The sequence below is a fragment of the Lethenteron reissneri genome, chromosome 15 (assembly GCF_015708825.2).
Source record: "Lethenteron reissneri isolate LAM-NWPU_2019-01 chromosome 15, ASM1570882v1, whole genome shotgun sequence".
NCBI classification, from domain to species: Eukaryota; Metazoa; Chordata; class Hyperoartia; order Petromyzontiformes; family Petromyzontidae; genus Lethenteron; species Lethenteron reissneri.
In genome coordinates this window covers 13,147,291-13,172,679 of record NC_083793.1, presented here as the reverse complement: position 1 = coordinate 13,172,679, position 25,389 = coordinate 13,147,291, and the positions used below count along the sequence as shown (strand labels likewise).

General features: G+C 56.5%; 1 protein-coding gene across 1 annotated transcript in view; it reads right to left on the bottom strand.

Annotated features, from left to right (window-relative positions):
* Positions 1-453: 453 nt before the first annotated feature.
* LOC133342505 (peroxisome proliferator-activated receptor alpha-like) overlaps positions 454-25,389 on the bottom strand; it is a 41,282-nt gene continuing 16,346 nt past the window's right edge. The window contains exons 3-9 of the mRNA XM_061551657.1: positions 8,116-8,199; positions 5,325-5,602; positions 2,825-2,963; positions 2,299-2,474; positions 2,103-2,252; positions 1,032-1,493; positions 454-696 (exon numbers count right to left, since the gene is read on the bottom strand). Of these exons, the coding sequence (XP_061407641.1) occupies positions 454-696; positions 1,032-1,493; positions 2,103-2,252; positions 2,299-2,474; positions 2,825-2,963; positions 5,325-5,602; positions 8,116-8,199 (1,532 nt within the window). The remainder of the gene's footprint in view (positions 697-1,031; positions 1,494-2,102; positions 2,253-2,298; positions 2,475-2,824; positions 2,964-5,324; positions 5,603-8,115; positions 8,200-25,389) is intronic.

The following is a 25,389-nucleotide window of genomic DNA, read 5'->3' as shown; positions in this document are numbered from 1 at the left end:
TAACTACCACGCCTGGTATACAGGAGAACGTGAGTTCGATCCTAACCCTGACGCCTGCTGTGTATTTCTTTCCCCGTGGTCACGTGGATTTTTCTCCGGGTCCTCCGGTTTTGCACTCAACATTTAGAATCAACGTCGCGTGTTTAGAGAATTTGACTGCTATAAATGTCCATACGTCAACGAGCCACTTCGTCGAGCTGTCATCTGTGACAGCCTGCAGATCGCTCCTGAACAAGCGCTACGTAGCTCAGTGGGTCCTACCTGGTGCAATAAGAAAACGAGTTCAGTGCCAGACTGCACATCGCAGGTGGCGGCGACGCATCGGTGTCTCTCACCGCCACAAGGTGATGGGGAGCTCGTTTGGCTACGTGTGGCGCGAAAGAAGTTCAACACAGAGCCCAGAATGAACACCACAGACGGAGGGGGGGGGGGGGCGACCGATCGATCGACCGGTCAGTGTTTCTCACCGCCGCACAGGATGATGGCGGCGACGTAGAGAGCCAGGTCGGTGTCGTCCAGCGCCAGGGCGTTGAACCGCACCGAGAACACAAACTTGGGCTCGAGGACGTGGCAAAAGGGCGTGCGCAGCGAGCGCAGGAACTCGCGCGTGATGAACGCCGTGCCGTACGCCATGAGCAGCCCGTCCTTGTTGATCTGGGCAGCCAGCATCGCGAAGATCACCTCGTACACACCGTACTGGCGTGGCGGGCACACGGGCACACAGGGCAAGCTGGAGTTAGTCATCGAGCTCCAGTGACGGTAATTCCGTAAGGCTCAACCGTCGTGGTGAGCTGTAGCTCCTCCCTTTCTGTGCCAGCCCCGCCCACTTCCATATAGCCACGCCCACCCACTCACTCGCCCCTACTAGCTCGCAGGCCCCGCCCACCCCACTGCCAACCCTTGCCCACGTAGGCCCGCCCCACCGCTCAGATAGCCCCGCCCACTACGCAGTTAGCCCCGCCCACTACGCAGTTAGCCCCGCCCACTAACCGGGTAGCCGCGCCTTCGCCCGCCCCTCCCCCGGGACACACCTTGAGCAGCGTGACCTGGTCGTTGAGGTCGAGGGCCATGAAGCCCGGGATGCTTTTGGCGAACTCGGTGACCTCCCGCACGGACTCCACCACGCGGTAGTGGCAGCGGTTGAAGATGCGGATCTCCGGCGCGCCCTTCCGCAGCAGGTCGGCCTGAGCGTCGGCACCGCAGCCTCCTCCGCCGATGCCGACGCCGCCGCCGCTCACCACGGTGATGAAGATGCGGTCGTTGCCGAGCACTCGGCCGCGCGCCGCCGCATCGCACGCCGCCCCGTCGTCCCCCGTGGCGCCACCGGCGCCGCCGCAGGCTCCGCCGCAGCCGCCACAGCCGCCCCCGCCGGTGGCGACGCTGGCGAGGCTGACGTCGATGGCGCCGCTGCTCTCGTGAATGGTGCCGTAGCCCAGCTTGTGCAGGATAGTGTCCTCTGCCCGGGCGAGCGAGTCGTGGTCGTGGATCACCACCTGCCGGGATGTGGCGGACCGAGAGACGAAATCGTCAGGGTCGGACGTCGCTAAACCGAGTGCGCCAAAAGCCGGACGGTGCCGCATCGTCAATGTAAAGGCACCACCCTACAATTGCGTGTTCGTGGCACTGCATGGAGACTTACAAAGAGACGAATAGAATTAGATAAGAGATCCACACACAATGGACGCACCGACTTATACAGAGACCCAGGTTTATAACTGAATATTTTCCATGTCACTGATAGACTACAGGAGACGACCGTGATGACGTGTAGACTCCACAGCGATGGCAAGAGGCTGTATACTGGACGTGGCATGCCGGGGGGTGCCAAGAATTCCCCCAGGGTCGCTGACCTGGCTCAACATCTCTTTGTATTGATTGATTTATTTAGTTTCCTAGCTGCTATTGATGAAACGAGCTGAAAATCTCAACACAGGACAACAGAGCTTCGGCAATCAGCCAGCGGCCACATCTGTCCCCCCCTCCATTGTCTCTGAGTCTCGCCTCCCTCCCCTTCCGTCTCTCCGTCTCCGAGGACCGCGAGGGAAGGCGAACCGCGCGTTTCCGCTGATTCCTCGTGCCGCCCTGCCGCCCACGATGCTCACCGCACTGCCAGCCGCCTTGCCGGCCAGGATGGCCTGCGCCCGGGCCTTGGAGAGCGGGAAGATACGGAGGTAGGCCTCCTGGATGACGCGCGCCAGCGAGCGCAGGTCACCCGCCGCAGCCGCCTCCGTCTCCCCCGCCCCCCCCCCCTCCTCCTCCGCCGCCCCCCCCCGCCACCATTCCCGAGACCCCCCCCACCGCCAAGCACCGGGGCGGCCCCCCACCGGTGCCGCGGGCTCCCCCCCCGCCCCCCCCGCCGCCGCGTGAGACCAGGAGGGCGGAGGCCGAGATGGGCCCTCCCACGAGCCCGTTGGCGCACACCTCGGCGATGAGCCGCTCCTTCTCTGCCTGGGGCATCCTCCCGAACCGGATCGCTGTGGGTGCCACGCAGTCACCGCCACCGTCGTCGTCGTCATTCAACAGAATCTATCTGCTGCCAGATGCCGGCATCCTCACGATCACGGCAAAAGGCGTTTATCATTATCATTATCGTCGTCGTCATGATCATCACCATCGTCGTCATCGTTATGGTCATCGTCATGATCATCACCATCGTCGTCATCGTTATGGTCATCGTCATGATCATCACCATCGTCATCATCGTTATGGTCAGCGTCATGATCATCATCATCATGGTTATCATCGTTATTGTCACTATCCACTGCTGTACGAAGGCCTCCCCCAAGTCGTTGTCTCTCCGGGCGATCTCAATCACCGCGCTCACCCTCGTGCGACATGCCCACGCCGAGGCACTTCTGGAAGCGGCAGTGCTGGCACTTGTTCCGACTCTTCTTCTGGATCTTGCAGCGCTGCTCACACTTCTCGTACTCCAGCTTCATGCGGATCGTGCGGCGGAAGAATCCCTGGGAGGAGGGAGGAGGAGAGGGGAGGGAGGAGGGAGAGAAGGAGAGTTAGAGAGAGTGCGTCACCAGCTAACAAGTGGATGCTCCCACACGGTGGAGCCGTCGCCGCAACGGCCGTGACAGCGGCACTGAGAACCCGGCACGGGGATTTCGCAGCCAGGGCTCTGATGCACTGCCGAGTTTAGTGTTAGGCCGCGTAACGATCGGCGGTGAAGGGTTCGTATCGAATCAACGGAACTGTGTCGCCCGAGTAGGAATAAACGGTTGTACGGCTGCCTCGGCATTATTATCATCGCACAAGGCGGGATGCTGCTGGGTGCTTCTAGATGCTACCCACGCGCCTCAATCTTTGTTCCGCCTGTGTACGCATCTCACGTGTTATCGCGGACCGTGCTTTATTACCTTAACTATTATGCAATATTTATTATAACGCGATGTTTCCATAACGCGGCGTTCTTCAGGAAAGCAACAACAACTACTACCGCGCTGTAGGATAAAACGGACTGTGATCATCATCCACATGTCTAAAGTGGCGCATCTCATCCGCGGATCCCAATTCGCCACCACCGTGTATGGAAAGCCAGGAGAGTAAACAGAAACTGCAGGGTGAAACGGCCAGAATTATGGGGTTGAGCCCAATTTAAAGAGGTAAGCTTCCCAGAGAGGTCCTATGATGTAGCTGCTGACCCTGATGGTGGCATTGTCTTTGTGCTGTTCGCCTTTTGGCGATGTCCTCTGGTCTAACTCTGTTTGAGACGAGGCTCTAAAGAAAGCTGTCTCTGGCGTGGACCAATCAGTTTCAAAGACAATGTACATACTATCAGAGCATGTGTTTTGTTTGCATGTTCACCACAAGTATATGTGGTTAATGCAGACGTGATTCCTTGCAAAAGGTTTTGGTTTGGTGTTTTAACATCTTAACTGTTTTATTGCCAGAAAGGGTAAACCCTATTCTTACATTCCAAGAGAGACTTACAGATATCTAACGACTCCGATTGTCTTCTCACTGCACTGGGAAAATCCCGATGGGCCCTGCAGGAACAGAGCCTCGACCTCGGGAGTGCTGAGAAGGCGATCGAAAGATCTCGGCGACCTCGTTGGGAGTGTACAGAGGGATCAGCTGCTGCAAATGTTTGCTTTGGCTGCGTGGGGTGGGTGGAGAGTTTACGACGAGCCTTTGGTGGGAACGCCACACGGCCAGCAACCAAGCAAAGCGTGGTCGCGAACCGTCGACACGGAGAGACAACGCAGGCTCCATCACAGCGACCCTCGTGACGAGTGGAGTAATTGAAGGCACGGTGGCGAGATGTTAACTACCTCGCCTGGTATGCGGGAGGTCCTGGGGTTCGATCCCGACCCTCACTCTTGTACATATGGAGTTTGGAGTGCCTCCCTCTCTCCCCGTGGATTTTCCTCCGGGTCCTCTGGTTTCTCCCTCCAGATTTAGAATCAACATTACAAGTGATAAGCCACTTTGTTGAGCTATCACTTGTGATGGCCAGGCTGCTTCTTAAAAAGAGCTACGTAGCTCAGTGGGGCCTTACCTGGTAAAATAAAAAAGTAATTTAGTTTAAATTGCGATGACGATGATGATTGCAATAATCGTCTTTATTTACAGAGCGCCTTCCGTACCACTGCGGTTTCAGGGGCACTTTGCCCGATTTATGACAAAACATTTAAACATTTACAGAGACGAGCTTGCACACACGCACACGCAGACACACGCACACACACACTCACACACATGCACATACACGCAGACACATGCACACACACAAGCACACAAAGGCACAGACGCAGACATAAAAAATGCACATGCACACAGGCACACAAGCACACAAGCACACGCACGCACATATGCGCACACACACACGCAGACACACAAATGCACACAAGCACACACACACGCAGACGTGCGCGTTCGCGTTGTAAAAATAACAAACCAAAAAATCCCTCGTGAAGTGATAAAAATACATCAAGAGAAGGTAAACAATGAGAAAAGTGGTAAAATAACACGCAATGCCAGGGTGAGCTCAGATTACGACGCCACCGCCATCACCGCTGCCACTTCCGCCACCGCCGCCACCACCACCACAACCACCACCACCGCTGCCACCACCACCACAACCACCACCACCGCCGCCGCCACCACCACCACTACCGCCGCCACCACCGTCACCACCACCACCACCGCCGCCACCGCCGCCACCGCCGCCACCACAACAACACCACCGCCACCACAACAACACCACCACAACACCACCGCCGCCACCACAACACCACCGCCGCCACCACCGCCGCCGGCACCACCACCACCACAACTGCCACCACCGCCGGCACCAGCACCGCCGCCTGCCCCACCTTGCACCCCTCGCAGGCGTGGACCCCGTAGTGGAAGCCGGAGGCGCGGTCCCCGCACACGCGGCACTCGATGGGCAGCGCTGCCACCCCCAGCGCCAGCACCGGCACCTCGGGGGCCGTGCGCGGCGTCGTGTGCGGTGGCGGCGCCGCGCCGAGATCAGCGTAGCCGGCGTAGGCGCCGTAGCCGGCGTCCTGGCCCTCGACGCTGCCGAAGTCCGGGCCCGGCCAGGGCTTGGAGGGCGAGTCGGCAGGGGTAGAGAAGGGCGCGGAGTCGGACTCTGCGAGGAGACGGAGAGGGAGGGAGACACAGAGAGCGAGAGACAAAGAGCGAGAGACACAGAGAGCGAGAGACACAGAGAGCGAGAGACACAGAGAGCGAGAGACAGAGAGCGAGAGACAGAGGGGGAGACAGAGGACATCGCAATCAGCACCACGGACAGCGCCTGCAGGACACCTGGTCACGTGGACACACCGCAACCCGGCATTGCACACAGCACACACACCCCGACACAAACACACACCCACACGCTGACACACCCACACACCCCGACACACCCACACGCCGACACACTCACACACCCATACCCACACAGCACACACCCCGACACACCCCGACAAACCCCGACACACCCACACGCCACGACACACCCACACACCCACACGCTGACACACCCACACATCCATACTCACCCACACAGCACACACCCCGACACACCCACACACCCACGCCCCGACACACCCCGACACACCCACACGCTGACACACCCACACACGCTGATAAACCCACACACCCCGATACACCCACACACCCACACCCCGACACACCCCGACACACCCACACGCTGACACACCCACACACCCTGATACACCCAGACACCCCGACACACCCCGATGCACCCACACACCCACACGCTGACACACCCACACACCCCGATACACCCACACAACCACACGCTGACACACCCACACACCCCGACACACCCACACACCCCAACAGACCCCGACACACCCGGACAAACCCCCACACCCGAACACCCCGACACACCCACACACCCCGACACACCCACACGCTGACACACCCACACACCCCGACACACCCACACGCTCACTCACCGACACACCCCGACACACCCACACACCCCGACACACCCTGACACACCCACACACCCCGACACACCCTGACACACCCACACGCTGACACCCACACACCCACACACCCCGACACACCCCGACACACCCACACGCTGACTCACCCACACACCCCGACACACCCCGACACACCCACACGCCTACACACCTACAGACCCCGATACACCCACACACCCACACACCCAGACACACCCACACGCTGACACACCCATACATCCGCACACCCACACACCAGCACACAGCCACACGCCTACACACCCACACACCCAAACAACCACACGCCCGCATACTCTGGGCTGCACACCGCTCTGAACATCTCGCGAGCAAAATCCAGAACGAAACAGGAGGATTTCGCCACAAATCTGCCTGTCGCCTGATGAAGCTAGTTGTAATTACTGGCGAAACGTCGTACTCAGATTGTAAATGTTGTGGCTTTGCTCAACACAGCGGTGTGCTGTACTAATAACGAATTGGCACGTTCTGTTTACGTGGAAAACCTTGCTAATTGGATGTGTCGGGTGGTGGCAGGTTTACCGACACATTTCTATATTTACGCGATCTAACTCAAAAAACCCTGTACAGTGATACCTCGGTTCACGAACGCTTCTGTTCACGAACAACTCGGTTCACGAACAGAAAAGTTCATTAAAATATGCTCCGGTTCACGAACTCCGCTTCGGTTCACGAACAGGAGCCGCGGCCATTTTAATGCTATTTCCAGGCTGTCACATGGTCGTGACTTCCTGTAGGAAGATCGTGGAGAGAAGAAGAGACGCAGAAATAAGTACTGTGAGTACTGTGAAGACACTTTCAGTGACTTTTTGCTTTTTGGTGTGCTTTTTAGCACATACACTACTGTACTGTACTACTGTACTGTACTTACTGTATTGTACAGTTTGCCCGTTTGAGTGCTTACTGAAGTCATCTCAAGCAAGGTTAGTGTTCTCTCTTTATACATTACTATACTGTACAGTACTAATGTGTATTGTAATTTGTTTAATATTTTTGTGCTTCAAAAACCAAAAAAAAATGTCAGAACGGATTAACCGGATTTACATTGAACCCTATGGGAAAATGTGCCTCGGTTCACGACCAATTCGGTTCGCGACCAGAGTCAGTTCACGAATTAAGTTCGTGAACCGAGGTATCACTGTATTATGGTATGTGAAGAGTTTTTAAAATAAATTAGGATTTTTTTTTATTGGGGCAAGAGGCACTGGCTATTGCCATTGTACATAATTCGGAATATTGGATAATTCGGCAAGGACATCCGGAAGACTTCAGAACACTTTTCCGGGAATTATCGCACAGTGCATCCATTTCGCCATATTTTGTCGAGATTAATTGTATAAACCTTTTCGTAGGATAACAGGGACGTGGGTCACGATAATATCGTTTTTTTATGACGCACACAGGCTCCAGTGGTAGTGCCTTACGCCGCGAATACCCCACTCCACACGAAGCCTGTGGCACAATTCCGGCGAGTGCCGGGGTAAGAAGTGAGAAGCCGCGGCCGCGACGGTCGTGTGTGTGACCGGCAATGTGGAGATGGGACGTGGTGGTGGTGGTGGCGGTCCCGTGGGGGCGGCCGGCAGAGGTCAGGGGGTCAAGGGGTGCTTGGAGGGCGGGGGCGGTTTCTGACCTGTGCACACGGAGTCGCCCAGGCTGCAGGTCGGACTCACGGGGTCCATGTCCAGGTCCGGCCACCCGAACAGGCCGCCCAGACCTGCGCACGACCCAGGCCACAGGCAGAGAGACGCCCACGTCAACGTCGCGCGGTGACCGGATTTCTGCCACCGCCGCCCACCCACTCGCCGCCCCGCCTCCCCCCCCCCCCATGCGGATGCTTCACCACATCGGTCACCGCCGATTTGAAGGCGACGTCCTGATTGGGGGTGGGGGGTGACAAATGCCTGGTCGCGTTCGACTGAAATAAAAACCCGCCTGTGATTGTATCCACACGAGGCCGGGGCAATGCTACGCCGCCTGCGGCCAAACCTCGCGATGATGACGACGACGACGACGTTCTTATTCGCGGTCGGACCGTCAATCTGCATGGCACAGCAGCAGGCTCCGTGTCCTACCGTGGAATACCGCTGTTACCGATCTGGCTCAGGAGGTATCGGAGAAGCCGTTCGTTAACTCCCAGCGATTACCACGACGCTACAGAGGACACATTCTGCCCAAGTTGGAGTCCTGTCATTTCTGGGGGTGGAGCACTCAATTCCTACCTCACTGCTGTACGCGACATAAGTCCGTTTAACACGTGGCAGGCTTTCACGACCAATATCATCCGTAATGTTTAACACGGAGGCTTTCGCGACCAATATCATCCATAATAGAGGTTTTTTGAGTTAGATCGTGTAAATATATAAACATGTCGTTAAAACCTGCCACCACCCGACACAGCCAATTAGTAAGGTTTTCCACGTAAACAGAACGTGGCCAATTCGTTACCAGTACAGCACACCGCTGTGTTGGAGAGCCAAGCCGCAACATTTGCAATCTGGGTACAACGTTTCGCCAGTAATTACAACCAGCTTCATCATACGACAGCCAGATTTGTGGAGAAGTCCACCTGTTTCGTTCCTTACATAGAGGCGTAGATGTGGTCTTGTACAAAGTGGGGGGGGGGGGGGGGGGGGGGTTAATGAGTCAACGCACATATGCGAGCCCTTTGATCTTGTCCTTCCTGTCCACTGTGTGTATTAAAATAGCCCTGCCGACGGTAATCCCTATTCAAGTATGGTGGCCTTTATAGGCATGCATTTATAAATCTCTAATTTGATGATTCGCTTCCACGCAGCACTAATTCGGTAGCTTTTCGAATGGTTAAAATTATTTCTATTTCGTTTAATGTACCAGATATTAATTTATGTATTTTATGTACCGTGCCAAATCTGACTCGGATGTTTTGTTTTTCCAAACATCTGGTTAGTTTATCAGTTACTCCCGCAATGTACGGTATTTTGATCGTTTTAATAACTTGGGCAGTTTCAATGCTCGTGTTATTTTATTTGGTTTTGGCATTTAATGCCCTGTAGATTTGTGCATCATTGTAACCGTTCATTTGCAGCGCTTCTTTAACATGTTTAATTTGATTTATCAGACTGTCACCATCTGACACTTTCTTAGCTCGATGAATGAGCGTCTTGATAAGAACAGATTTCTGATGCTTAGTGATGGTTTGACTGCATTCAGATAGGCGTCAGTATGCGTTTTCTTTCGGTAAACGCTGTGTTAATATAATTAAAGATATTAGGCTTGACCCCAATGGAATTCTCGTAAGTTTTGATGTGACCTCTCTGTTCACGAGGGTTTTGGTCAACGAGTCAATTCAATTACTTGACACTCTGGTAACGAACAATGGTTTAGCCCAAGATATCCCAAGACTAGCTGAACACCTACTTCTTGTGGCAAGGTGACTTCTGCAAACAAAAGGAAGGAGCAGCAATGGGCTCGTGGTGCCACGACCACGGAGCAACTCCGCAAACGCCGCAATCCCCTCCCGGCCCCCGAACTAAAGACGCCACCCGCACGCAGCGCACCCACGTGGTGTCCTGACGGGGGGTTGCCTGGCGCATCGGGTTTTAATCCGAAGGGCCCCTAGAGGGAGAGTCCCACGTTTTCCCGGTGCCAGGAGATTGGCCGACCCCCACATGACAGGTTACATTGCGGTGCCCCTAAATTATCTTAACATTTTATGGGCGCAGAAAGAAAGGCTTCCCTGGGCCAACCGCAATGAGGTATAACTCGGAGGGGAGGACGGAGGACGGGACATTTAGCAAGAAGGACACAAGAGACAAGGACAACGGGTGGTCGCCGCCGCCGCTGGCCGCAGCCGCCACCGCAGCACTCGGGTGGTGGGGGGATCGAGGGTGGGCGCGTAGACAATGGGTCGAGGTGTAACGGAAAATAACGCTCCAGGTAAGGGCGGGGCATCAGTTGAAATCGAAAGGTAGGCGCGGGATTTACTGCTGCGCGCGCCACGTTCCCCCCCTCGGGCCTGCCTCTTCAGGCCGCTCACAGCATCCGCGTGATGCCAGCGAGTGCTGCTGCGAGACTGATTGGCCAAGTCTTCTCTCATCCTCCTCCGACCCTCTTAGGGTCCGTGGAACGCCGTGAGTCCAGCTTCGAGGTACGTGGTAGGACGTTTGAGCAGCTGGGTTCCTTCCTGCGAAATATCCCCCTCCAGGTAGGGTGTATTTGCGCCATTAGTAAACTTTAGTTCAGAGTATCGGTGCAGTGTGATTTCTGTGTGTGTGGGTAGAACCTCGGCGTGGTGTCTGCGGTTGTTGTGTGTTGCGACTGCGCGGCGAGACGATGTGCACGAGAGAGCGAGTGCAGGGCTGCAGCGTCGGCGCGGTGTTGGTAATTTGTGTAAAAGTCGCGCGCCTGCAGCGTGCCGCATGAGTAATTAGGGCGGGGGCGAGGTGCGATAAACCCGCGCTCGCGCGCGTTGACGCAGCGTGTTGACGCGGCGACAATAGCGATAAGGGCGAGGCGCGCAAAATTTCGCGCAGCCCTTTAACGCAAGTCTTGGTGTGCCGCAGATTAGAGCTTAACCACCTGCGGGGTTCGCGCGCATATTCGTACTGCCGCCGTTTCTTTTGATTAGCGCCGGCCTTTGTGTAAAACCCGCGCCTGCAGGGGCGCGCGTGCACGCCACCGCGTTCGTTGTCGTGGTGGTGGTTGACGTGGGCATGTCGGGGATAACCCCGGGCGGTAGTGAACCAGCCAATTCCCCATGTCCCTCAGAGAGGGCGCTGGGGTGGGGGGGCCGATCAGCCGATCGGCGGGAGCCCGGCGAGAGGCGGCCGACGAGGAGGAGAGGGGAGTGGAGGGGGTGGACGTCGCGCCCTGCCCGCTCACAGGGAGCGGGGAGGCGAATTTGTACATGGAAGATGTGGAAACAAAAACAATAGGTTCAATCACACTAAAACCCTCTGTTTGGTTTAGATATGTGTATGACATATTGGTGGTCTGGCCACGCGGCAAAGATACACTTAACGAAATTTCTAAATCATCTCAACTCGCAAAACCCATCCATCCATGGAAGTGTAATAAAAGGACTCAGACACTTCTTGCTGACTCCGTGTCCTTTATTTGGGGTTCGCGTTCTCCTTCCCACACGGCACTCCTCCTGAGACTCTCTCCCTGGCAGCCCCACATCTGCCTTCGCTCCCGTAGCCTTCCACGCTCCTGCAGCTCCGCTGCAGGCTCTTGGTACAGCCCTATGGCTGCTCCCCCAGCAGCTCCATCTCTGCTCCCTGTTCCTCCGTGCGTGGCGATCTCGCCACCTCCCAATGTCAGCCCTTCGTGGCCTCTATGGCTATCTCGCCATTTCCTACCTCAGCCCTTCGTGGCCTCTGTGGCTATCTCGCCACTTCCTACCTCAATCCTCCACTCTCTCTTCCACCCCGCTGGCTGGCGCCGTCATGAGCCCCTCAGCCACCAGGCTGAGGCACGGCGACCACCCAACGTGTTCACCACCCTTCACTCCCCCGACTGACCCAGATAGCTTCCTGTCTCCCCGCTATAACTTCTCCCCCACGTCACCCTGACTCCTCCCTCTCGGATCGTCATATCCGCCCCGCCCATTTACGCCCGCATTACACTACCCTCCCCCGTACAGAAAATCCCAGCCGTCCTCGGCTGAAACAGAACAAAATAATGCGGGCGAAGGCATCACAAACAGGAGTCCCCCAGACACAACGGAGATTATAACAACAACACAAGCAACGAAAGGGGAGGTATCAGGAACTGGAACAGAACACCGGCCTGTCCTCCGCGCAACATCAACAAGAATAAAAATGGCACAATGAACAAAAACGGCAACTGACACGCAAGAACGGCCAACGCGCACAACCCAGAAATGTGATGTTTTAGTGCGTGTCCATGTTGCAGTTCCATCCGCTCGGCTCAAGTCCAACGTCAAAGAGCAAGTGGTAGAGCAGAATGACGAACGGCGTTCAATTGCTCCTTCAAGTCCTCATCCAGCTAGCACACCAGGTAACACCCAGTGCGACGGGAGCTGAAGAATCTGTGACGAGAAGGAGAATCCAATCCCCTGAGGCACAGCACAACAACGCACATCCGCATGTCGTACACGACAGCCACCCGGCCTCAGGGTAATGGAGATGACGTAAATCCAGCCCGCTTAAAAAAAAACTCCCCATAAATACCTAAAATAACGCAATGGATGCCCCAGTATTTACATTTTAACAACAATATTATTTACACGTGACAACAACAACAAAATTTCCTGCTCTTACCCACCAGCAGTCCTCCCTTGAGGACCAGCACAGACATCGCACGTACACAGCATGTACCCACGGTCACTCTCAGCAACCCAACAAAACGCCTAATCGCACACCCTCGCATGGAGAGAGCCACGCTCCCCAGCGGTAACGTTTAACTCGCCCTAACCCCCACCGTGGTCGTCAACCCCCAGCAACATCCACTGACCATACTCTCAGCTAGTGCAATTTCGGGGATGAGCAGCAACTCGGCCACGCTCCTCCCTTACTATCCCATCAGAGATGGACACACACCAGCCTCGTATAGTCCGATGCTTTATAGCCCAGGGAAGGTTCATCCCCCAGCAATGCCAGACCCTCTGTACTCCCCCCACGGGGCAATGTTCTCTTATAGAGACAATAACACCCTAACCCAGATCCCGTGAGCCCCCGGCACACCAGGTTCAGTCTGCCCCCGCACAACTGAACCATGACTCCCCGAGCCATATGAGCACATGGCCCATTAGTTTAAGACATACCACGGAGGTTTCGCCTCCGGGCTGTCAGGTCAGCCATCAGCCATAGGCCGATGTGACCACAACTCGTGCATCACCCAATCAACAATGGCAGGCATAACAGATGAAATATTTGCCCCACCCCGGTTTTTCCCGCGCGCTCAAGAATGGCGTCGCCCTTCGCCCAGCGCGTTCGCGCAATATCTCGCGCGCACTCAAAATGGCGGCCCTTTCCGCAAAGCGCATCGTCACCATACCCCGCGTGCGCGCAAAATGGCGGCCCAACGTGCGAACACGTGGCCAGTTTTCTCCATTCGTGCACCCCAGCTTCCCTTAACTGGGGGTCACAAGACGCATCCCCCGTCACGTTATAACAACCCCACCAACGATAGACGCACAGCCCCAGCTTGCTGCGCACAGCTGTCATATCGTGGAATTTTTAACCAATATTTTACCAACCACATTGGTTACACAACCCAACTCGCCAAGCAACTCGTGGCTGCATGCGATCAACCGAAAACGCGACGCCACTTGGCGCCAATTTACGGTCCCATTAGCATTAACCTTTGAGACACCCACAACGGCGTCATCGCGCACCCTCATTTTCAAAAAGCTAAATTACCCCTATAATATACACGCAATCTCGTGTGCACAACACCCATACAACCAAATTTTATGGTCCCCCTCTATAATATACACGCAATCTCGTGTGCACAACAACCATACAACCAAATATTTGGGTCCCCCTCGAATTTGTTAGCAATTTCCAACAGGTACGCACAATATAATAACAATCTCAATTCCAATAGTCAACCACTGCATCGCACCCCATAACCATACAGAACGGTATAACAGCACATGCAATCAGCATATCGCGATCACACGCGTACATTTAAGCACAATAGCAAGCAGATCTGCAGGCAACCAACACACCATTAATCCTGTCGTAACTTTGCAGCAACAACACAATTATTCTCTCTCTTGCAACAATCGCATCGCACACAGCACCTCGCAGCACAATACACCAAAAAAAATATATATTATTTTTTTCCAATTAAGCCCATCGCACAAGGTAACCCACAAATAATACAGCGCAAGATACCCGACGCTCCCAAGTTAATAATTAACTTCACCATCAAGATAACAACTCCACGCAGCAGCGCACACACACAATTTGACACTCAGCAAATACAGCAGACTCTCCGTCCATTCTCAACACACGCACACACTTACATTGACACCAAGCAACAAGCAGATAGCGCGTTCATCGTTATTACACACACATACAGACAGTCCGAACCGCGCTCCGCACAATCGAGTCATAAGAGAAAACCAAAATAGCCCCCCCCCGGCCCTCGAAAGATGAGTGAGGTGTGTGTTAAGGCCGGGTGCGTATCGTTATGACTCGCCCGGGGCTGCAGCAAGAAGAGGACGGCAGGGTGGCAACTTGAGACACCTCGCAGAACTCGTTCGGCGACTTGACGGCTCCGTTGTCACGCACCCGAACCAGGACGGGAAGCTCCCGCCCCAGCAGCTGCAGCATCGGCGTCTTCTCCTCGCAGCACCCCCTCGAAAAACAGCAGCTCACAGCAGGCTGCTCACCCCGCGGCACCTCCAGATGGCAGCGCAAGGCTGCCTCTCCGCCGCGATGTTGAAGATGGCGGCGTCCTCCCCCCGCGGTGAAGACAAGATGGCGGCTTCCCGCCGTTTCTCCCCTGCCACGCCCAAGATGGCGTCTTCGTGCCACGTGGCAATGGCGCTGGCAGCGCAGGAAAGGCAGAGGCCTGCGGATCACCACCGGGCCTCCCCGACGTCGTCCTCGGCGTGGTGAACTCACACAGTCGCGCCAGCACGATTTTCAAGGTCCCCATCTGCATCACCATCTGTCTCCATCGTAAGTTGGCATCCTCCGGCACAGACAGGTCCACCGACGCGGCGACACCTTGCTCACCCGGACCCGTACTCGTTCCAGAACGGATCTCCTCTTCCATCGCAGGCAGGTCCACTGTCTGAGGAAGGTCGTCGTCGTCGGATGATGTAGCAGGAATATTTTTTTTTCTTCTTTCTCTCAGTTGTTTTGAGATGCCGTTTCACTTCTGACTCCAGTGTAATAAAAGGACTCAGACACTTCTTGCTGACTCCGTGTCCTTTATTTGGGGTTCGCAGTTCTCCTTCCCACACGGCACTCCTCCTGAGACTCTCTCCCTGGCAGCCCCACATCTGCCTTCGCTCCCGTAGCCTTCCACGCTCCTGCAGCTCCGCTGCAGGCTCTTGGTACAGCCCTATGGCTGCTCCCCCAGCAGCTCCATCTCTGCTCCCTGTTCCTCCGTGCGTGGCGATCTCGCCACCTCCCAATGTCAGCCCTTCGTGGCCTCTGGCTATCTCGCCATTTCCTACCTCAGCCCTTCGTGGCCTCTGTGGCTATCTCGCCATTTCCTACCTCAGCCCTTCGTGGCCTCTGTGGCTATCTCGCCACTTCCTACCTCAATCCTCCACTCTCTCTTCCACCCCGCTGGCTGGCGCCGTCATGAGCCCCTCAGCCACCAGGCTGAGGCACGGCGACCACCCAACGTGTTCACCACCCTTCACTCCCCCGACTGACCCAGATAGCTTCCTGTCTCCCCGCTATAACTTCTCCCCCACGTCACCCTGACTCCTCCCTCTCGGATCGTCATATCCGCCCCGCCCATTTACGCCCGCATTACAGAAGTATAAGCTGACAGAACTCTACCATTTCGGGATATTCTGCTCGGATGGGGTCGAAATAGTAAAAGAGCACACGTCGTGTGCCGCGCCCGGTGATCCCGGGCAGCTGCTCCACGCGGAAGATGCAACAGCTGGGTTCGACTGCTGCCCTCCCCCTCTGTTCGGATTCTGAGATATGAAGAGAGCCAGGCTGAGCTTGTCGTGGGCCTCTTCTGGGTTGACTTGGCCTTAACCGAGTGCTTCATTCCACGCGTGAGAACACCGTCACTGGCCACGCCTGCTTCGTCCAACGCGCAACTCGACGGGGCCCTCGCGAGCGGCACTTGGCCCCGTCGCTCCCTGCGGCTGAATGGGGGGGGGGGGCAGTGTAGTGGCGAGCCTGCTGGGGGGGGGCAGTGTAGTGGCGAGCCCGCTGGGGGGGGGGGCAGTGTAGTGGCGAGCCTGCTGGGGGGGGGGGCAGTGCAGTGGCGAGCCCGCTGGGGGGGGGGGGGCAGTGTAGTGGCGAGCCCGCTGGGGGGGGGGGCAGTGTAGTGGCGAGCCCGCTGGGGGGGGGGGCGACATTGATGTCTTCGCTGACGTTTCTTAAGGGGCCGTCCATAAATGACGTCACGCGATTTTGGACAATTTTTAACCCCTCTCCCCCTCGTCACACGGCGTGACAAAATGTCAGACCCGCCTCAAATATGACGTCACAAAACTCTGCCACCACCCCGCCCAAATAAAACATGCTTCAACTCGCGTTAAACTATTGTCATTGTAGTGCGTATTTAATGTGGCGCTGCACTCTTAATTAAGTAGAACGTGTCGTCTATATTCATTTACAGTTGCGCATTTTGATGTGACGTCACATTTCACAAACCCCCGCCCCCTCGTCACACATCGTCACAAATGTCTGACCCCCCCCCCCCCCATAGGTGCGTGACGTCATTTATGGACGGCCCCCAAGAGATGCAGAGGGTCACGGGCGATAAGCCTGATGGGTCACACGGTGATGATATCACCGTTCCTCGACGAGTCGCCTGACCACGCTGCTTGTTGTTGTAATCGCCAACTTCGTACTCAAATTGTAGATGTCGTGGGTTTACTCTCCAACACAGCAGTGTGCTCAAGTGGTAACTAATTGCCACGTCTTGTTTACGTGACAAATCTTACTAATTGGCTGTGTCGGGTGGCGGTGTATTGACGACACATTTATATTTACGCGATCTAACCTAAACACCTTTATTATGAGCAGTTGCCCCAACATTCTGTTAAGGCTACACGCAGCATCTTTGTCTTCGAGGGGGTGAGTGTGGCGCAGTGGTTAGCGCGCCGCGCTACCAACCCAGCGACCCCAATGCTGATTATCTGAACTGCTCCTCGGCCTCCCTTAAGTCAACTGAGCCTCAAATGAGCACCTGGTGCGGTGAGCAAACATCGCCATTCGGGAGACAAAGGCGGCCGGGGCATGGTGCTGGCCACCCACCTCGCGTGCCATGACGGTCTTCATAGGTGCTACTCACTAACAGCACTTGCCCCAGCAGTCTGTCAAGTCTATACGGGGGATCTTTGTCTATGTGGCGGTGTGGCTGTGGTAACGATGACGAGGACGACGATGATGATGATGATCCGAATCGACGAGCACGCAAAGTGCAGCGTGCACGCAAAGTGCAGCGTGCACGCAAAGTGCAGCGAGCACACAAAGTGCAGCGTGCACGCAAAGTGCAGCGAGCACGCAAAGTGCAGCGTGCCAGCGCCGGTGTTTGCAGACTCTCGGCCCCCAATCTCCGCGGGACTTCCATCTTTGACCGTCGGGGTTCGAGACGTACGACGACACCGCCGTGCCATGTCGAGGACGAACTATCCCAATAAAGCCAAACACGCACCGCCGTGGATAGCAGATGTCAACTATCTCGCCTGGTGTGCAGGAGGTCGGTAATTACATCCCGATGGAGTCTGCGTGTTCTCTCCTCGTGATCGCGTAGATTTTTCTCCGGGTCCTCTAGACTTCCCTCCACATTTATCAGCAACGTCACACGTTTAGAGTATTTGGCTGCTATACATTTCCACGCAATGAGCCACTTTGTTGCGCTATCATTTGTGATGGCCAGGTCGCTTTTGAAAAAAAAAACTACGTAACTCAAGTGGGGCCTTACTTGGTGAAATAATAAAAAAGTGTTAGTGCTTAGTTAAATAGTGAAATCGACAAAAGGGCAGCGTGTGCACACGGTGAGCCTGAGTGGGAGTCAGCCGTTACGAACGTCGGGCAGACGTCCGGCACAGTGGTCCTCTCCGGCCGGAGCGTCCGGAACGCTGCTCTGGAAAATATAAACTGAAGCAAATTTTTAAATATTTTACCAGGTAAGGGCCCACTGAGCTACGTAGCTCTTTTTCAGAAGCGACCTGCAGGCTGTCACAAAGTATTGCTCAACGAAGTGGTTCATCACGTCGACATTTGTAGCAGCCAAATAATCTAAACGCGTGACGTTGATTCTAAATGTGAAGAGAAAAACTCGAGGACCTGAAGAAAAATCCACGCGACCATGGGGAGACAGACACCGCAAACTTCAAATATACAGCAGGTGTCAGGGTCGGGATCGAACCCACAACCTCCTGCATACCCTGGTTATTTACCTTCTTTAAAAAACAATCTGCCCATGTGTCACACGCCCAGAGAGGGCATCACGCACGCGCAGGGGGTGCGTGATGCGCCACAGGTTACGAAGAAGAAGTAGAAGGAGGACGACTGCTCTCGTGGCGACTGCCTGACGCGGGTAATCCCTCCTCCGAGCCGGCCTGGCGGCGCTCGGGCAAATACCGAGTGACAGCCCCTGGGTGTGGACCAATCAACTTCCTGGATAAACAAAGGGCATTATTATTGTTGATATTTACACTATGAGACATCGCCTTTACCAGTGGCAAAATATAGTAATAGGTTTTTACCCTTTCAACTGGTACAAAAACTGACACCTTTATACAAGGCATCATGTTTGCAATAACCACAACACAAGCAGTCAAAATGCATTGGCGTCATCTGGTCCAACACCAATGGAGACTAGGCTCTAAGAAAAGCTGTCTCGGGTGTGGACCAATCAACTTCAAGGACAGTGCATATCATCATCATCAGAGTTGTTTTTTTTCGTTTGCATTTTGACTGCTTGTGTTGTGGTTATTGCAAACATGATGCCTTGTATAAAGGTGTCAGTTGTTGTACCAGTTGAAAGGGTTAAAACCTATTACTATTGTTGCTATTGTTACGTAAACCAGAAAACAGATACGATATTGGGTTTAATTCCACCTGGGCCTGTTTGAGTGAGGGACACCTGATCACGCCCGGCCACACCACGTCCAGGATACCTCTCGGCATGGCCGTGGCTGCTCGTCGCGCGCCAACCAACTCCGCGTGGGCTGCCAGCGAACCCGAACCAACTCCCCGTGGGCTGCCAGCGAACCCGAACCAACTCCCCGTGGGCTGCCAGCGAACCCGAACCAACTCCCCGTGGGCTGCCAGCGAACCCGAGCCACCACTGGCGAGTGAGAAGCGCAGGCCCCGGTTGGCGCGGGCCGGCGAGGGACGCGAGCGCGCACGCAACGGGCACGACCTCGATCGGGGCCACAGGGATCCCACCGTGCAGCTGCACCCCACGTGGTGTGACGTAGGAAGATCCACGTCGTCACGGCTGAGTGACGACGTGGATCTTTCTCAGAAGCTTCACCTGGCTATCACAAATGATGGCTTTAGGGAAGTGGCTCGCAGTCGTTTGATCATTTTCAGCAGCAGCCCAATACCCTCGAACGCGCAACGTTGACGTGGAGGGAAAAACCGGAGGACCCGGAGGGAAATCCACACGACTACGGGAGTTCAACCCACAACCTCCGGGGGACCGGAGGTCGCGGGTGAAGCCCAATCCAGCAGTGGATTGACAAAGAGCTACAGCAGCCTATAATTAAACCGCACGGCGCACGGACAGAATGTGCCCTCTGTTATCGTCCGACAGCCTTGCTCCTATACCCTGCGAGGCTAAATGGGGAAGCTTCGGCAAAGTAAACCCTGCTAACCTGCAGCCGGTTTTACCTGTTTAGTTTTTTTTTGTCGTTGTTGTTGTTTTTTTAAATTGCCTGTAAGCGTGAAGTTCCACAGCGGGCAAGTTACTCGGTCCTCCGGCGACGCGAGGCTCGCGCGTGCGCCGGGGGACCCGTGGGACTCGGGGGTCCGAGGCTGCCCTGCGAGTGACAACAGCCGATCCGATCATTGTTGTTGGCCCACATCCAAACATGCTGATTTTGTTGGACTCGTGCCAGATGATGCGGTTCCCCCCCCACTCTCTCTCCAGCCTCCCCACTGGTTCCCCCCCCCCTCTCTCTCCAGCCTCCCCGCTGGAATCTCAGTTCTGCGATCTCCGCATCGCCCCCCCCCCCCGTGTGTCTCCCTCCACTGCTGGAGCTGCCTCCAACATTCGCCGATTTGCCAACCCGTGGAAGGAGATTGGCGAGCAGCTCGCTGGGACTCGCAGTGAGTCCGCAGCTGTTGCCGGTTCCATCTCCAGGCGCGGTAGCTAAAGGTGGTGCAAGTTGATTAAACACCCCCCCCCCCCCCCCCACCGTCTATGTCCAAGCAGAAGTAACAGTGGGAGATGCGGATTGGTGGTGACATAAAGTGTGGGCACTCTCTCTCACCGCTCCCAGAATGCCTGAAAATAACAAACCCTGCGACACATTCGGGACACTTCTTGTTCTATTGGATCCAGTCCCAAATTACAAACCCCCCCTCCCTCCTCCCCTCCTCCCTCCCTCCTCCCCTCGTCCCGCCTCCCTTCCTCCCCTCTCCCTACCCCCTCCCTCCCCCTCCCTCCTCCCTCCTCCCCCCGTCCCGCCCTCCCTCCCCCTCCCGCCCTCCCGCCCTCCCCCTCCCTCCCGCCCTCCCCCTCCCTCCCGCCCTCCCGCCCTCCCTCCTCCTCCCTCCTTCCCCCTCCCGCCTCCCCCCCACCCTCCCGCCTGCAACGTCACACCTGAGTGGCACTCGTCTCGGTCCATCGAGACGAGTTCCCGAGGCGCTGCGCTAACAATCAAAGCGGACTGCGACGGAATCACCGATCAATGTTGCCGATATTAGCCAATCAGAGAAAGGGAGAGGGGGGGGCGTGTCACATCAATTAATCGATCCGTGAATGGATCAGCGCTGAACCCGCAAGTGAGATTAACCTCTGGTAGTTTGTTGACGCGTCTTTATGACGGTTCGACCGAGTGGTCATCGATACAATGAATCTTGTGGTGCCACAACGACGGGGCCGCTCTGCCGAACCAGGGAGCCGCCCGGCTTCCCCCACCGCACTGCCCCCCATCACCCGCCCCACATAAGCACACATCCGCACGCATCCCCCCCCCCCCCCATAGAGCTGGAAGGGAAGGTCACCTGATCGACCGGTTTTTATCCGAGAGACCCTTATCGGGATTAATTCTCACGGTTTCCGGCGATCAGGGAATTGGATGACCTCCCCGTGCTACGTGGCACCGCGGCGCTGCGGCCGGCCTTAATATGGTGAGGTCGCGGCGTGGGGCATTCGGCCACCACGGTTGAGGCGCATTTCCCCCCACACACACCCCCACGAGTCGACGGGGCAAGCAGGGGAGGCACGGGACAGCATGAATAGCGGGCTCACAGGGGCTGTTGCGCATAGTCATGGAGGGTTGGGATAATTGCGCTTGAGCGCGCAGGCCCCATTGTTAGGGAGGGTAAGGGAGTAATTAGGATTTACGCCTTGCACGCAGCACACTGATTAGCATATCAACAGCGCCCGGGAACCGCCGTGCGCGGGCTTGGGGTGCACGAGCCCATTGTTCAGCGCAGCATCCCTTTTGAGGTAGGGAGGATAAATAGAGGAGCGGAGAGGGGAAATCGCCCTTCTCTCCAGGCCAGCGGACCAGCAGGAGTTCCAGCCAGCGACCCGGACGTCCGTGCGACGCATCGAGGTACGCTGTTAGCGCAGAAAGCAGCGAACCTCCGCGGGCACCAAACAGTGAGTGGGGAGGTGAAGTAGGGTATCGTAAGCCGATAAATAGGGAATAGGTACAGGTTTAGTGGAATAGGCCAGCCTCGTCGACTCACTGATTCAACATCAATTCGCAGGTGGCATATAATAAATCATTAATAACGAAGCGTGGTCTCGCGTGATCTTGTCGTGCAGTGTGAGCGTGTGGGTGCGCTGTGTGCACAGTGGTTCGCCACGTGAGTGAGCGCTGCGCGGAGCTGAGCGCGCGGGTTGCGCGTGGGTACGCAGTGATTCTGTAGTGCTGCGGCTCGCCTCGGGGGAGCGCTGCGCAGAGCGGTGCGAGAGTGGGTGTCGCGTGTGTTCACTCCGTGTGTGATACAGGTGCGCGAGTATAACGTGAGTTGAGTTGGAGTGCGCGGAGCGGCGTGTGTGTGGGCGTGCGTGCGTTCGCTCCGCGTGGGTTGCAGGCGCGCGATTAGGAAAGGGAAGTATCGTAGTAGAGAGGGGCAGAATACTAATCGGTGATTAACCATGCCCATTACGCGGACCCGCGGTGGAGGGGAATCCGCGGGCGACGGCTCCCACACCATAGGTGAGGAACTTAGCAGCGGTTCGCTTAGCAGCGGGGGGGCGATTGATGATGCTAGCCCGGCCGTTAGCATTATCGAGGGAGGGATCTCGGGGGCTAGCGACCCCCACAAATTGGTGTCGGAAGCGGTACGGACCCCCGCGTTACCTCACGCTAAAATAAGACTAATATTTACCGGCCGGGGGGCCCCTTCGTGGAAGGCATTCGCCCGCAATCTCTTAGGGGCCAAGGAAATTAATGGATGGACGGACGCGCAGGCAGTACGTCAACTTAATATGAATCTTGATGGGCGGGCAGCCGATTTTGTAGAAGCGTTACCCGCGAGCGCACAGACACAGCTAGAGGAGCTGATGCGCCGACTCGATCAGCGTTTTGGCACGCGTGACGAGGAGGAAGCAAAATCGGCCTTAGAGGCGCGCCGTCGCCAACCTGGCGAAGATCTACGTGATTACGCCGAGGATGTGCGCGAGTTAAGAAAGATCGCACGCCCGGGGTACGCAACTGATGTTATTGAGGAACTGGCCGCCGAGAAAATCCAGCGGTACCTGTCTCGCACGGCGTGGTGGCAGCCAGACATGAGCTGCCCACGTCTTCCCTTTAACACCCTTGTCGAGCGCGCACGTAAGTGTGAAAGAATTCACAGCGAACGCGCGCAGCTCCGGGGGCTGGGACGAGAACGCGCCATTGCGAGCCTGCTCTCGGAAGACGAGGAGGAGGAACAGGAGCTCGCGAGGACTGTAAGGGGCCGGGAAAGAGAGCCTCCAGTGTCCCGCGAGACAACCCCGGGATGGGTAGCCGGGTTACAGGCTGGCATGGGAGATATGATAACCCAAGTAGACGATAAAATGAGCCGAAATATGGCCAAGCTACAGTCTACCATTGAGACTGAGATGGGGGAACTACGCTCGACCGTAGGGGGGCTGGCCGGGAGGGTGTCCCAATTAGAGTCCGATTTGGGACAACTGCGTACTGGGGGAGGGAGAGGGAGCGGACAGGGGACCCGCTACGGAACCGCCCCCCCTCCCCGGGCATGTTATATGTGCGATCGCCGAGGGCATCTAGTGAGGGATTGTCCGGAAATCACCCGAGCTAGACAGACGCGGGGGTTAAACTCCAACGCCCCCTAGAGAGCGGACCAACTAGGGGTGCAATCGACGCGGTCCCGATACAAATAGACGATAATGAGAATAATGGCGAGCGAGTGATCTCCACACAGGTTCCAGCAACAACGCCCACAGAAACGGTGACTCCTGGCGACTGGCTGCGGGAGCTGGTGGCGGGGATCACGGGGGCCACGTCGCTGGTGGAAGGGGAGGTAAACGGAGTGCGTACCCGAATCCTGCTGGACACGGGGGCGGTGGCCTCGCTCGTGAGCGCAGCGCACTGCAGCGCGATCGGGGTCGACGTGCGTCACCTGCAGGCACCGGACCGCGCGCTGCACACGGCAAGCGGAGCCGGAATGGGGCTGCTGGGAAGAGCCACCCTAGAGGTCCGCATAGGCAGCCAGGTGTGCACGCAGGAGTTCTACGTGTCGAGTGCGTTGTGTCACGAGTGTATCGCAGGCACCGACCTCCTGGAACGGTTGGGACTCAACGTGCAACCCCGCCAGCGATGCGCCACCATGGAGAGCAACGGCGAGCGGATACCGTTCCTGGGACGAGAACCAACGCGCCGCCGCTCACCGAGATGCTGGTGCCGGTGGCAACATCCCCCACCGACCCCGCGCTCCGACCATCAGGGGAGGTAATGCTAACTCCTCACCCGGAGTTGGCAAAACGGTATGGGGTTGTGGGATCCGCCACGTTGGTAAACGCAGATGGGGACCGATTGTTTATGCGGATGTTTAACCCCCACAATACCCCAGCGATACTGCGACGGCGCACCCCGATAGCCACAGTACACCCCCTGCACGCACGCCACTCTAACGACTCGGTGTTCGCACTCTGGGCTGAGGACCCCGGTCGTCCTGAGGGTGAGCAGGACCTGGCCTGGCGAGTCGGCCCGACTCCCCGAGCCGAGGTCGTTCCCCTGCTCGACGCGTTACATGTACCATGGGCGGACTTACCTAAGGGAGAGGCCGATCGGCTGCGCGAGTTACTGCGGGAGTATGCTGACGTGTTCAGCGAACACGACTCGGACGTGGGTCGGACCGACCTTGTTAAGCATCAAATTGACACCGGTGCAGCCCGACCCATCAAACTCCCTGCGTACCGAGTGGGCGCACCCGAACGCGCCCAAATCAAAGAGGCAGTTGGGGACATGCTTCGCGATAACATAATTCAGCCCTCGGCGAGCCCCTGGTCAGCCCCGGTGGTACTAGTAACGAAAAAGGATGGGTCAACCCGGTTCTGCGTCGATTACCGTAAACTAAATGCAGTCACGCTCGGCGATGCCTTCCCCATACCCCGCATCGACGACACCTTCGACAGTCTCGCAGGAGCGCGGTATTTTTCCACCCTCGATCTGGCGTCCGGTTACTGGCAGGTGGAGATGACGGAGGAGGATCGGCCAAAAACAGCATTCACCACCCCGATGGGCCTGTTTGAGTTTCGAGTGTTGCCGTTCGGACTCACTAACGCGCCCGCGACGTTCCAGCGGTTGATGGAGTTGGTGATGCGGGGCTTGCAGTGGGAACAGTGCCTGATTTACTTGGACGATGTGATAGTGTTCAGTAGATCTTTGTCTGAGCATTGGTCCAGGCTTCGAGAGGTGTTCCAGCGACTGCGAGCGGCTCATCTCAAGCTCAAGCCACGTAAGTGTTACATCGCACAACGCGAGGTGGGGTACCTCGGGCATCGCGTCAGCGAGGCAGGCGTGCACACCGATCCGGAGAAGGTACGCGCCGTAGTGGAGTGGCCACGGCCAAGGAATCTGACGGAGATCAGATCATTTTTGGGG